This window comes from Trichosurus vulpecula, chromosome 8, assembly GCF_011100635.1.
Source record: "Trichosurus vulpecula isolate mTriVul1 chromosome 8, mTriVul1.pri, whole genome shotgun sequence".
Classification (NCBI taxonomy): Eukaryota; Metazoa; Chordata; class Mammalia; order Diprotodontia; family Phalangeridae; genus Trichosurus; species Trichosurus vulpecula.
Genome location: NC_050580.1, coordinates 255,752,849 through 255,768,189, shown reverse-complemented (window position 1 = coordinate 255,768,189; position 15,341 = coordinate 255,752,849). Strand labels below are relative to the sequence as shown.

Genomic DNA, 15,341 nt, shown 5'->3' with positions numbered 1-15,341 from the left:
GTTTGGTACAGCCTACTAGAACACTGGAATGGGCCAGGGTCACCTCCACATGACAATGAGGCATCACATAAGGAGAGCTTTAGTGGGGAATGAGTCTATTATCTAAACCCTCCTTTAATCCCTTGTTATTTTCAGTCTGTACCATTTACCAGGATATACAATTCTAATAGGGTATTTCTTATGTTCTTAACAGATCAAGGGAACACATTAGAAATGAGGGCATTTGCCATCACTTTATAATCTTGGGCTTACAGCATCAGCCATAGTGTGGTGTGGTTTTAAAAAAAAGAAAAAAGCAGGTTTTACATTCACAAGACTTGCGTCTAGCTCTGCTGCTTTGTTATTGTATGACCTTGGGAATGTCATTTCCTTTTTTTCTGAGCCTCGGTTTCATAGACTAGATGACCTCTAATGTCCTTTCTATCTGTTAAGTCTATAAAACTGCAGAGGCCTTTTCTCCTTCTTAGATACATTTTTTTTCCTTCAGTTACAATAATATCCCTTTCAACCCACTGCCTCTTTCTTGTCCCTGCCCCCCCGTGATACCTTAGAGCATTTGAATTTTTTGGCAGCCATGGTAGCCATTCCTCTTTCTCAGATCTGCCTTAGTCAAAATCTCTACCCCAGGATCCAGCCCACGATCAGGCAGCATTAATTCAATCAACATTTAAAAACATAATAAATAAATTTAAGGCCCTACTATTTGATCCATAGGAGCATAGATCTAGAAGAGACCTCAGATTTCATCTAGTCCAGCCCATCATTTTATAAATGAGGACAATTTGGTCTGGAGAGGTTAATTTGGCCAAGTTCACAAACACAGAATACATCAGAGGTGGGATTCAAACCCAGGTCCTCTGACTGACCAGAGGCAGTACCTTTGCCACTGTACCAAAAAGTAGCTACATGATGCAATGCATAGAATACTGAGAGTCAGGAAATCTAGCCTTAGACAATTGCTAACTGTGTGAACCTGGGCAAGTCACTTAACTTTTCTCATTTATAAAATAGGGATAATAATAGCACCTATCTCCCAGGGTTGTTGTGAAGATCAAATGAGATAATATGTGCAAAGTGCTTTGCAAATGTTCAAGTGCTGTATACATGCTAACTACTGTTGTGGTGGTGGTGATGACGATGATGATGGTGGTGATGGTGATGATGATGGTGATGGTGGTGGTAGTGATGATGATGATGGTAGTGGTGGTGATGATGATGGTGATGGTGGTGGTAGTGATGATGATGATGGTGGTGGTGATGATGGTGGTGGTGGTGGTGGTGGTGGTGGTGATGGTGATGATGGTGGTGGTGATGATAGTGATGGTGGTGGTGGTGGTGGTGGTGGTGGTGGTGATGGTGATGATGGTGGTGGTGATGATAGTGATGGTGGTGGTGGTGGTGGTGGTAGTGATGATGGTGGTGGTAGTGGTGGTGATGATGGTGGTGGTGGTGGTGGTGGTAGTGATGATGATGATGGTAGTGGTGATGATGGTGGTGATGGTGGTGGTAGTGATGATGATGATGGTGGTGGTGATGATGGTGATGATGGTGGTGGTGGTGGTGATGGTGGTGGTGGTGGTGGTGGTGATGATGATGATGGTGGTGATGGTGGTAGTGGTGGTGATGGTGGTGCTGATGATGGTGGTAGTGGTGGTGATAGTGGTGGTGATGATGGTGGTGGTGGTGATGGTGATGGTGGTGATGATGATGATGATGATTATGTCTCCAGAGCATAAGTCACTGTTCTAGGCTCTGGAGATAGAAAGATAGAAGCAACATGCCCTAGCCCTCATGGAGCTGACATGTGGAGAGGTAGTTGGGATTCTAGAGGAATCTATTGGGGCAGAGATCAAGGTGATACGTAAACATGAACCTAGCTTGCCTCCCCTGCTGTATCTTCCTCTTTATAGACTTTATAGACTAACTAGAACAGACTAACAAATTATTTGGTCCATATTGGTAAGGTATGATTATGTTCATCTTATAGCTTAATCAATCAGTGAGCATTTTATTGAGCTATGCTGGGCACTGGCCTAGATAGTAGGGAGACAGAGACAAAATGAAATTGTCTCTACCTCAAGGACCTTATATTCTGTCTGGGGAAACAGCATCTCCATATACAAGTAAACACAAAATAAATACATAGTAATTTGGAGAGGTGGCTCTAGGAACTGGGGGATCAAGGAAGGCTTTGGGTAAGAGGTGGCAGGTAAGTTGAGCTTCGAAGGAAGCCTGAGGTTCTAAGATGCAGATTCTAAGAGAGCAGGGCATCCCAGGCATGGGAGACCACCTGTACAAAGGCACATAGGTGAGATGTGGAATGTTGTATAAGTGGGAGGAGCAAGCCAGCCAATTTGGCTGGATGGTAGAGTGCTTCTGGAGGGGTAATAGTTTATGAGCTTAGGAAAGTAAGCTGGTGGGGCAGCTAGGTGGCGCAGTGAGTAGAGCACTGGCCCTGGAGTCAGGAGGACCTGAGTTCAAATCCGGCCTCAGACACTTGACACATGTACTAGCTGTGTGACTTTGGGTAAGTCACTTAACCCCACTTGCCCTGCCAAAAAGCAAAAAAAAAAAAAAAAAAAAAGTAAGCTGGCTTTAAATGTTGAACAGATGAACCCATGTTTTCTCCTAGGAGCTATAGGGAGCCACTGAAAGTTTTTGAGCAGGGGAATGACCCTGCCAAAACTAGTTTAGGAATTTGGTAGCAATCTCCTAACCTATCTCCAGTGGCTTGTCTGAAAGAATGATTATCTTCTCAAATGAGCGATTATTCACTGCTCTTTCAATAGAAGATCCAGGGACGTGAAGTCAATCCCCCCTCCACGCCTCCAGGAGCCCTACCAGTGACTATTCACCCCCTTTTTCAGAATGTACTGAGGTAGCAGACCTCCTATAAGGTCCTCCTCTGGTGACTTGTTGTAACATGAAGGTCAGCCTGGGTTCTTGATGTCTATACTAGTGGAGTATAAATTCTGGCTAACCCTACCAATAGGTGAGGCAAGGAGAGACTTCTATTCTAGTACAGGCCCTTTGATAGACTAGCCACACGTATGTTTGTGAAAAGAGCCCAGCTCAGTTTAGGGAGTATGATTAATTATGGCTCCCTTCTTCGATACTTGGAAAGATCGGTGATTTTGTTGTTACAGGGTAGTAAATTTTTCAACCACAATTCTCAGATCCTATCTACCAAGTTAAAGAGTTGTAGTCAGTCAGCATCTATTAAGTGCTTTATCAGAGGCCAAGCCCTGTTCTCTCTATCAGAGGAAGAAGGACCCATATCGACAAAAATCACAGATCCTAAAAGTATTAAAATACAGAGATACCAGAAGGAAGGAAAAATCAAGGACGCATTTACTAAGTTCCTCCTGTATGCCAGAAACTCTTTTGTAATAACAGAGATGAAAATGAAACAGTCCCACCCCTCAAGGAGTTTACAATCTATTAGGGAAAATAATACATAACATGGGTGATCTGGAGAACCCTCTGGTCTCCTTCCCATGGAAGTGTAGACATGCGGCCTTTGGCTCTTTGGGGTAGTTCCCCCATCTCCAAGATCAAGGCTTTGCCCAGATCACTCCAGTTATAAGTGAGTTCTTGCTGTTGAGTTGTTTTTCGGTCGTGTCCAACTCTTTGTGAACCCTTTTGGGATTTTCTTGGTAAAGATACTAAAGAGGTTTGCCATTTCCTTCTCTAGCTCATTTTACAGACAAAGAAACTGAGGCAAACTGGTTAAGTGACTTGCCCAAGGTCACACAGCTAGTGTCCGAGGCTGATTTGAACTCTGGAAGATGAGTCTTCCTAATTCCAGGCACACTAGCCACTGAGCCATCCAGCTGCCTATTTAAATTAATACATGCACTCATTTAAGTTAATACAGTGTAATTTGGTTGAGTTGGAGAGAGGGGAAGAGGTACTGGGGTGGTGAGGGGCAGAGATCAGGCAAGGCCTCGTAACCCTTGTAACCCAGATAACGTTTGGGTCCTGTCAAAGCTGCCATGTTGCTCAGAGCCCAGGGTTTTTGATGTCTAGTCCTTTGCTTTTCAACACCTCAAAAGCAGTTAGTTTAGTGAAACATTCAGAGATCCTGGAGTAAGATCCTGGCTCTGCCACCTGATACCTGTCTGATCTTGGGCAAGTAAATTAACCTCTCTAAGTCTGTTTTCTCAACTGTAAAATGAAGGCATTTGGACCGTACATCCTTTATGTTCCCTTCTATCTGAAAACCTATGAATGGTACTGTGTTAGCTGGAAACTTGAGAAATGTGAGGCAGTAAAGACTGCCACCTAGTGGTCCTGAGGTGCATTCGAAATGACAAATGCCTTCAGAAAGAGCCATGGAATCTCCAAATGAGGAGGGACCTGGGAAGCCATCTTGTCCAACCCACACCCAACGAGTAATCTCTACAGGGTCACTGACAAGTGGTCATCTAATCTGGGTCCTCCAGTGAAAGGGGAGCCCATTACCTCCCCAGGCAGCCCACTCTTACATAGCTCAAAGTAGGAAGTTTTTCCCGAAATCAGATATAAATCTGCCTCTCCACAACTTCCACCCATTGTTTCTAGCTCTTCCTTCTTGGGCCAGGCAGAATAAGTCCAAAGCCTCTTCCACATGTATTCAGTTACTCAAAGAAAACTATCATATTCCCTCTAAGTCTTCTCATTCCTAGCTCCTCTAATCCCATGGTTCTCAAACTTTTTAGTCACTCACCCGAGATACACTTTTTAAAGTTGAATCTTTATTACTCACTTTTTCTCCATCACTTTCTTAAGTCTAGACCAGGGGTAAGGAATCTGTGGCCTAGAGGGCCACGTGTGGCCTTGAGGCTGCAGGTTCCCTACTCATGGTCTAGACAATCAACAAAATAATAAATCAAGCTCTAATTTATAGCCTTCTGACACTAAATATTTAATTAACAATAGGGCTCTCTAAACCCTATATGAGCTGGTTGGAGCACATCCCTGTATGTACCTGAATGTTGTCCCATCAGTATCTAAACCTTTGGACTACATTCAAAGTCAAGTATAATATGGGAGGAAAAGAAGAGAGGGGTTGAGAGGGAGTGGGAAAGAAGGAGGAAGAGAGGAGTAACCACTATTTTATATGAATGTGGCACATAAAGAAAAGAATATACAAACAGAGGAGTAGGGAGAAGAGGCACCTCAGGAGCTCACTTTTATCTGAACACAGAAAAAGGAGGGTTGAACACATATACACAGAATTTGGTGTAGACATACATTAAATTCAACAGGAAAACTGGCAGTGACAGGGAAAAGGGATATGGGGGGGAGGGGATAAGAGGGAAAGTAGAGTTCTATCAGTTATAGTCACAAGCAAAACAAACTTCAGCTTCATAGGACTGATCATAAAAGGGGGAATAAAAGAGAGAAAGAGAATTTAAGAACCAAGAGATCAATGTCCAGCCTTGGTGAAAAAAGGAGGACCAAAGGAGTGGGAACAGAACACTTCTTTTTTTTTTTTTATCAAAGTCCTTCTCTTTCTCTACTACTTTGTTTTTTGTAAAGAGGACAATAGAAAGGAAAGAGGAAAAAGTAGCAGAAGTTGTGATAGAGGGAGATTGATAATTAATAATCATAACAGTAAATGGAATGAACTTGCCCATAAAAGAGAAGAGGGCAAATTTTTATTTTTAAAATTTAAAATTAAAATTTATTTTTTTTTTTAGCAAAACAGATCTAGCAGAATTCAGTTATATTATTTAAAAGAAACACACTTGAATTATAAAGATTATTAATAACTTAATTAAAGTAGATTGATATAAAATAAGTACACAAAATCATTAGCCTTTCTGCATATTACTAGCAAAACCCAATAGGAAAAGATAAAAAAATAAATTTTCTTCAAAATAAGGAAAAATGTATAAGATATTTGGTAGTCAAATACCAAGACACACATAAGAATTAATATGAACACAACTGCAAAACACTATTTAGAGAAATAAAAACAGACAAACATTTGCTCATGCTTGGACAGTACCGCTATAATAATAATTATAATACTAACTAAATCATATCCAGTGCTGTGCCAACCAAGTACCTATTCCAAGTACCTTGTATATGTATGTATATTCTTACATATGTGTATGTTGTATCCCCAATAAAATATAAATTCCTTGGGAGAAGAAATTGCTTTATTCTTTGCATTGATTGATTATAATGATTGACTGATTTTCACAATTTGTTTAGCCAGCTTTCTCAATAAATGCTTACTCATATTTTCAAGCCTAAATCAAATTCTACTTCCTCCAAAAAACTTTCCATGAATCCCCATCTGTAAAGTCCTTTCCCCTTAAAATCTCAAGTATCAATTTGTTTTGTAACTCTAATACACTTATGATATAAGATTGTATATTACAGTTTTCTATGTTTGTGCCCTTTCTAGATAGTTCTTATGTAAACTTTGTATTGCTACCTGCACCTAGCTCAGTGCTGTGCACATAGCAAGTACTTAATATTTATTGAATTGAATTAAATTGAATCTACTTGATCCTTACCACGGTTCTATAGGGTAGGCAGGTCAAGGATCATTTTCCTCATTTTATAGATAAAGAAACTGAGGCTCAGAGGTCTGAAGTGGTTTGCTCAAGATCAAACAATGAGACAGTGACAGGGCCAGGACTCTCGATTCCAGGTTCCTTGACTCTCCATAATCTACAAGGGTGAAAGTAATTCTACTCCCTCCTCTCAACCTTGAACACATGTGCAGATGCGTGGTAATATTCATGGAGAAATGGACCTTAAGTCTGCTCACTGAATCCCAGTAACTATACCCTTGTTTACTTCTTCCCTACCCACCTACCACCAAATCCTGCTCTATCTGTTTATTAATGGATTCCTGTTGTTCTGGTAGGTTCCTACTATCTCACCACAACCTATGGGGCCCTGGAACATATCAAGAACTATGACAAGATCACTGTCACAAGGCAGCTGAGCGTGGAAGTACAGGATTCCATCCATCGCTGGGAACGCCGCCGGACCCTGAACAAGGCCCGGGCCTCTCGCTCATCTGTGCAGGTGAGTGGTCTGACAAGTGACAACCCAAACAGTCCTCCCAGGTATGATGTAGGGTGTCATCTATCTGATTCAAGAAAGATTCCCTGTCTAGAACACCAATTCTTGACCCACGGGGCAGCTATGATGAGCAAGCAAGGGGTCAGTGCAAGGAAGAGGACCATTTCCTACTGATAGCTAGGCTTCATAAAGACAAATGGACTTGGATAGGTATCTAAAAGATTTGCCCTAGTGATCATGTCTATCTAAGAGAGTTGTTTTGGGGCCTTTGAGAAGTGGAAGGGAAACTATATCTCCTAAGATGATGCAGTTGTACATACCCGAGCATGTTAGCACAGTCAAGGAGGCAGGGCAGCATAACCCTATAGTTTTAGGGATATGAATGCAGTAAATTATGTCAGTATCTTACTGAGGCTGTCAGTTTCTTTCTCACTCAGAGGGAACAGATATAAGTAGGGAAATCCCAGATTTCTGGATTGATATCCTTTAAACCGACCCTTAATACTCTGACTGTAGTGTTGAATGAGTTGATAGGAAGAAAAGCAAGGAAGGAAAGTATGAGACTACTTTGTTCCAGATCATTGTGGCTCTGAGGAAATTATTTATTTGAATGGCATCAGAAGACCTCAGTTCAATCCTTATCCTTGTCCAGTACTAACTATGTAACAATACCAATTTTAGTTAGTAGGGAAGCTAAGATTTGACCATTTCCAATGCTCTTTTTACTACATCTTAGCTGGCCCCTCAAAGTAGGCAGCTACCTAACTGGGGTAATCTTAGAGCCCCCCAAAAAGCCCCAGCTGCTCCCTGATGCCAGAAACCCCTTCTCTAGGGACATAGCTTTTCATTCTCCAACCCAGATATGAGCTTTAGACTATAACTCTCCAGGATACAGAAAACAGAATGACTGGAATTCGCACTAAAATGTAAATGACTTATTCATTTCAGTACTTCATTTTTAAAAATTATTAAAAGTTCACCATATGCAGGGCATTGTGCTAGATGCTAGAGAAGATATTAAGATTAAGCAAAATCTGTTCCCTGACCTTAAGGAGCTTAAAATCTAAGTGGAGATGTCAAATGCACAGTTAACTATGACACATATAACCAAGAAGAGTAGAAAAAGCTGTAACTACAGCTTACATTTCAAAAGCACTCAATAAAATATTTATAAAGTGAACTGTGTGAGGCAGGCAGTGTAAGTATCATTGGCCCCATTTTACAGATGAGAAAAATGGCGCTTTAGAATAATTGGGTTATTTAGGTAATTAGAGTAAACAGGTATCAGATCTGGGATGAGAGTTGCTGACTGGACAGCATTTGGCTGGTTTTGTCCAGTATCTTGTCGTAAAAGGTAGTTGCTTTTTAAAATGTTGTGTGGTATCTCTTTTTAAGTTTTTGTTTTGGTAGCCTTAGTTGTCAGTCAAACTCAGTTTTTCTGACTCCAAATTCCACATTTTTGACACTATGCTTAGGTTTTATCTCATTAGATAAGGGAGAGATCTGTCTACCAAAATGAAAACTTTAAAACTGAGATATCACATGTGTTGGGAATGAAAGTCCACAGAAGACAGAGTTTCCAGATAATTAATAATCAATTTATTAATTAGGCTAGCTAGTCATCAATAAATTGATGGTCAGTGGTTTCTCTCTGTTACCAAAGACACAAAGGGAAGCTCTGAATCACATTAAATCAGGTGTGTGCCTTCTGACAGGAAACTCCCCTGACAAGTGAAACTCAACCCTGATTGGTGGGTGTTTAATGAGGAGGCAGGCTGACTGTCTTCAGCTCCTCCTGCTGCTTGATCACAAGACTCAGTGGCCTCCAGGCTTCTGGACAAAGGAAAGCTATCTCCACCTGGACCTCTCTGGCTACTTCTCTCCTTCATGAGCTGAGTCTCCCTAATTCTAGTGGAAGGGACCAAGGACAGGGGTTCCTTCCCCAGGCATAAGTCTTGCCCAGACTGGATTCTGTTTATACTCTACACAGAAATTAGGTTTCGTAGTAACTTAGTTAAGAGCATGTGCCTTGGGGGCTAGGAGTAATCTCATCTCTCAGCCATGCCCTTCAGGAAACTAACTGACCTTTTCCAGAATTGGGTCTTAACAGGAATAGGAGGAAATGGGTGGATCACAAATTAATAATTAGTTATTAATATAATAGTGTAAGATTCACTTCTCACGTGATATTTATAAGAAGCAACCCCCCTTTTGATGACAAGATACCGGACAAAGCCAGCCAGACACTGCCTGATTGGCAACCTTCATCCTAGATCTAACACTTACTAGCTGTGGGATCTTGGGCAAGTTCCTCTGTGAACATCTTCCCTCACCAGAGACTATTCCATAACCTGCTCAGATGCTGTCATCCTTTGAGACCATTAAGAGCATGTTTAGATGTGTGGAGGAAAAGTGAGCCACAGAACACTGAGTCTTCCCTGGAGAGGGAATTGCCTCCAAATAGAAAAACGTTCCAGAAAAGTTGAAGGAAGCACAGGCCAACAAGACGTCTTTGAAAGTAACATGTTAAATTTATACATACATATACCCACACAAATATATATGTATATACACACATATGTATACATACATGTTTGTGTGCATATGTATATATAAATTAGGGTAGCTAGGTGGCACAGTGGGTGGAATACCAGGCCTTGAGTCAAGGGGACTCATCTTCCTGAGTTCAAATCCAGCCTCATATACTTATTAGCTGTGTGATCCCAGGCAAGTCACTTAACCCTGTTTGTCTCAGTTCTTCATCTGTAAAATGAGCTAGAGGAGGAAATGGCAAACCACTCTAGTGTCTTTGCTAAGAAAACCCCAATTGGAGTCACAAAGAGTCAGACACAACTGAAACAACTGAACAACAGTAAAATATTTAATTTTATATATAATTTTTTATTTAAAATATATATTTAAATTCTATATATATATACATATTTAAAATAGAGATTTATGGTTTCACATAAAATCTTCCTTTTCTATATGGATTCTTTTTAGTGTTCATTAAAATTTCAGGATAAAAATTTTTTTTAAAGAAGAAAAAGGAGCTTGAAGGAATTGAGACAAATTTATCCACCTTGCACTTTTGCCTAAGGCTTCCCCTGCCCTTTTTTATTTTCCTTTTCTCAGATGAGTTTAAATATTTAACTTCTACCTCATCCTTCTATTTCATAACAAACCCTAACTTCCTTCCATGTGATGCAGAGAAGGCCTAGTGGCCCAGCAGTGGTTAGGGATCAGGAGAGGAGGCCGTGTGCATTGGATTGTAGAATGTTAGAGAAGGAAGGGAATTTTTACCACAGCCCTCCCACCCCAACTCAATTTAAGCTCTGAAATATAGACCATCAGTGAGTATAGGGCACCACTGAAAAATAATACCAATTATAGGCCACACAAAGGTTTTCTATAAACCAGATTTGTGAGGAAGAAACAGCTATCATAGAGCATTTCATGTTGATATACCTTGTCTTCTCTAGGTATACTAGAAATCCCTGAAGGTCTAGGGAACTGTGTTCTACTTCTCCATTCTACTTCTCCACCTTAGGCACGGTGCTTTTTCAGTAAACTAATGAATGAATCAATAAATGAAGTGCATAAGTGAATGCGTGAATATGGATGAATTAATGAAATGGATAAGTGAATGAAAGGTGAAGGGAAGGTTGCCCATGCTCCCATAACCTGGTCCTGGGAAGAAGATCTGTAGATGGTTCTATGTGATGACACTCAGGGGATTGAGCAAGTCAGGAACTAAGATTTTTTTTTTAAATTACCTTCAGATACACAAAAACTTAGTAATGAGCATTGACCACTAGGGGTCTCTCATCTTTAAATACTAGGAAAGGCTTGACCTCTCTACTGAGGAAATGTACTTACCCAATGACCACTTTTAAAACCTTTATTGAGAGGCTGATCCATGTGATGCGCTGTCCAACTCGCTGTAACCAATCCATAGCTTGGACCCCTACAAGAATTTCACATCCTCAGAGGTGTTTGAATATTTGACCAGTGGCCCATGAGGGTCTTACCCCATAATGCTCTGTATCTTCCCCACAGACCCAGATAAATGAATGAGCAAATGAATTCCTACTTGGAGCATCCAGTAGTAAGCATCCTAGACAACAGCTAGGTAGTTCTCCTGCCGCTAACTGTGTGTATGACCTTAGGCAAGTCATTTCTTTAGGCCTTAAGATCTTCATCTGAAGAATAAGGTTATAATAATATATGTTCTGCCTGTACCTTCCCCAGATGCTTTTCATGGAGTAGATATTTAATGAATGATTATTGAAGGGAGAGAATAAAATGAAGTTTTGAGAGTGTTTGAGGTAGAAGGGGCTGTGGAATCCATCAAATTCAACTCTGTCATTTTACAGAGGAAACTGAAGCCCTTAGAAGGGGAGATGATTTTGTGAATGTAGCATAATGGGGCTGACTGGAGCCCAGTCTCCTGATTCCTGAGTCTACGGCTCAGAATGTCAGTGCCTTAAAAAGTATAAAGAGAATACAAATATGACAAAAATATATGGGAAAACCTAGCTCTGCTGATTATTCTAAGTAAAAAAAATTGACCAAAATCTGCTTTTCGACCGCAGAAAAAAAAAATTGCCAGAAATTTTCTGTCAATTTTTTTTTTACTGAAATCTGAGTTCTGCTCTTGTTACTTGTATGACTTTATGCAAGTCACTTAACTTTTCTGAGATTGTTTCCTCATCTGCAAATTGAAAGGATTGGATTAGTTTTTCTCTTATCTAACCTATAGTCCATGAACCTTTTTTTATAGCTACAGTTCAATATAGTTGGTTTCCTTTGTAATCCTATGCATCTTATCTTTTAATAGTATCTTTTCCAATTATATCTAAAGACAGTTTTTAGCATTCATTTTTATAAGATTTTGAGTTCCATATTTTTCCCTCTCCTTCTTCCTAAAACGATAAGCAATTTGATATAGATTATATATGTGCAATCATATAAAACATATTTCCATATTAGTCACAGTTGTGAAAGAACAGACCAAAAAGAAAAAAAGCACCAAAAAAAATTAAAATAGTATGCTTCAATCTGCATTCAGAGTCCATCAGTTCTGTCTCTGGATGTGGATAGCATTTTCCATCATGAGTCCTTTGTAATTGTCTTGAATCATTGTGTTGCTGAGAAGAGCTAAGTCATTCATAGCTGACCGTCACACAGTGTTGCTGTTACTGTGTACAATGTTTTCCTGGTTCTGCTCATTTCACTTTGTATTGGTTCATACTAATCTTTCCAGGTTTTTCTGAAATCCACCTGTTCATCGTCTCTTGTTGCACAATATTCCAATTCATTCATATGCCACAGCTCGTTCAGCCATTCACCAGTTGATGGGCATCCCCTCAAATTCCAGTTTTTTTGCCACCACAAAATGAGCTGCTATAAATATTTTTGTACATGTAGGTCCTTTTCCCTTTTTTATGATCTCTTTGGGATACAAACCCAGTAGTGGTATTGCTCGAAGAGTATTTACGGTTTGATTGCCCTTTGAGCATAGTTCCAAGTTACTTTCCAGAATGGTTGGATCCATTCACAATGCCACCAACGGTATGCATTTTATCTCATGCATCTAAAAACATTATTTTAAGTGTCCATGGGCTGTCCACAGTATCCAGGCTGCCAAGCAGTGGCATAAACAAGGTCACAGCTAGCTCTGAGTTCCAGAAGCCTTGAACATGGCAACTTGGGAACATCACAGAGGACCACTCCTTGACATTCCTCCAGGGACCTGGCCATAGGATTCAGGAGCAGCATGTCAGGCCCTGGCTGAGTCCAGAAGACAGAATAACCCTGTGTAAGCCCAGAGATGAAAAGACAAACTTCTTTTCTAGGCTACTAGGTGGGGCAAGTCAATGGTGTGAAATCTGAGATCTGAGTTTAAATCCTTAGATGTAGGTTGTTTTCCTCCTTGCCTTCTGCCCCAGCCAAGACCCTGACCATGAACTTTGTTGTTGTTGTTGCTCAGGACTTCATCTGCATCTCCTTCCTGGAGCCGGACAACCAAGCCCGGACACTGGCATCAAAGTCAGACACTTTGGCCGAGCAGCTGAGAGCACAGTGTGCTGAGAAATTTGAAGTGGCCCAGCCCCAAGACCACAGACTCTTTGTCCTGGTGGACGGCAAGTGCTTCCAGCTGGCGGACGACTCACTTCCCCACCACATCAAAGCCTACCTACTAAAGAGCGAGCCCAAGAGGGATTTCCATTTTATTTATAAAGAGATGGACAGAGGAGACACCCAGACCCCCATTGTAAAGGATCCAAACTTTCTCTGAAAGCAAGGCTGTCCTTGCAGCTCCTCATGTATGAAGGCAGAGGTGTGCTCATGGTGTTTACAGTGTGGGATTCAGGCCTGAGATTTGGATCTCACTAATATGCAGTATTTTCCCCAAGATGTCCCCTCTTACTATTAGAAGAAAATTGTTGTGGACCAGAGCAATAAATTGTACACACGCACGCACACACACACACACACACACACACACACACACATACATCTTCAGAGCTTAGAATCATCAACTACTTCTCACAGTACATTAAAAGCATCCAGTCCAACCTTCTTCATTTTAACAACGAATAGAGCCCCAGAGATGAGAAATGACTTGCCCAAAAGGGTCACAAAACTAGTGAGAAGTAAAGTTGGGATGTTTCAAACTCAGGACTCTTGTTTTGGACCCCAAAGGGAGGGACTCTCTCCGCTATGGCTCCTCCCTGGGCCAGGAAGCCTGCCCAGGAAAATTACCCCCAAACTGTAGTAGACAGGACTACCTGACCTTGGGGGAAGGGAGGACAAGGAGGTAGGGGGCTACAGCTCTGCTTCAAGACCAATGAGGCAATGGCAATTGGCCAGGTGTGGATCCCACCTTGGGCCCTCCATGAACCAGTCCTTTTGAAGTGGAGCCCGAATGTGAGGGCTCATGAAGACTACCCAGAGGTGGGTTAGCACATGAATCTCTAAATCACTGCGCAGTGATAGGTTTCAGAAATCCCTCTGGCACCGTAGCAGGCTACGGGAACGCTCAGGACTTCCATGGGATACAGAATTGGAGGCTTTGCCACCGTCACTTTGGCTGGACACCTCTGGGGCCAGGGAAAGGGGCATCCCAATCCCATCAACCCCACTGTCCTCAGGAATGTTTACCTTGTCACAATGAAGAATAGAGCCCCAATTATCCTTCTCAACTGAAGGGAAAACTGACAGGAACACATTAACAAGGGAGGTAGGGACTCAATGTTTGGGGGCATTGTGTAAGTGTAAAGTACTTGTGTTCAATAAACATAATTTTGAAGCTGCTGTGCTCTAGCCTGAACCTTGAGGATACAAGATATAGGTTAAAGATTGAAAGGAAGCCCTAGATCCCTTCACCCAGAGGCCCCTCTCTGTGGTATTCATTTTTCTGTTTCAAGTTGTAAAGCTAGGAAAGGTGCTCTTCTGTCACAATCCCTTTCAAGCCTAGGCCTGGTTGGGCTCTCCAGGATCCAGTCACTGTCCTCCTGCCTCAGCTACTCCCTCTGGAAACCAGGAAGCAGCATATCTGCTGGCCTCCCACAAAAACACAGGAGATAAACTGTTCCTTTAAATCTGTAACAGGGAATCAAAGGCATCAGTCAGTCAGCAAACATTCACAAAGGCCAAGGGCTGTGCTAGGCACTGGAGAGAGCCCTCAAGGAGTTTACAGTCTCCTGTGGTAGGGGTTCTGGAGTCAGGAAGATGAGAGTTCAAATATGACCTCTAATGTTTATTAGCTGTGTGGTCCCCATCTAAGCCAATCACTTCACTGCTGTCTGCCTCAGTTTCCAATAGAAATACTAACATGTACCTCCCAGGGGTTGTCGTCAGGATAAAACGAGATGCTTGGAAGTGCTTTGCAGGCCTTAAACCTCTATATAAATGGTAGCTGTAATGATTGCTATGTGCTAGGCACTGTGCTAGGAGCTGGACAAAAAATAAACTTTCTGCTCTCAGAAGAAATAACATGGACAACATACACATGTGAGTATAGAGGGGAATTCAACAGGTGACCCTGATCAATTGAAAACACATCTCCTCATCTCACTTGATAAAATTATAGGAGGATAAAAAGCAATTAGTAGGAAACATGAGTAAGGTTTTGCTCCTTGCATCCTAAATGATGTTGTTTACTTGTGTCCAACCCTTCGTGACCCAATTTGAACTTTTCTTGGCAGAGCTACTAGAGTGGTTTGCCATTTCCTGCTCCAGCTCATTTGACAGATGAGGAAACTGAGGCAAACAGGGTTAAGTGACTTGCTCAGGATCACATAACT

General features: G+C 41.5%; 1 protein-coding gene across 1 annotated transcript in view; it reads left to right on the top strand.

Moving 5' to 3' along the window:
* Nucleotides 1–14,349, top strand: part of RIN3 (Ras and Rab interactor 3) — a 149,143-nt gene extending 134,794 nt beyond the window's left edge. The window contains exons 10-11 of the mRNA XM_036735462.1: nucleotides 6,869–7,032; nucleotides 13,022–14,349. Coding sequence (XP_036591357.1) covers nucleotides 6,869–7,032; nucleotides 13,022–13,330 — 473 coding nt within the window. The 3' untranslated portion in view covers nucleotides 13,331–14,349. The remainder of the gene's footprint in view (nucleotides 1–6,868; nucleotides 7,033–13,021) is intronic.
* Nucleotides 14,350–15,341: the final 992 nt, after the last annotated feature.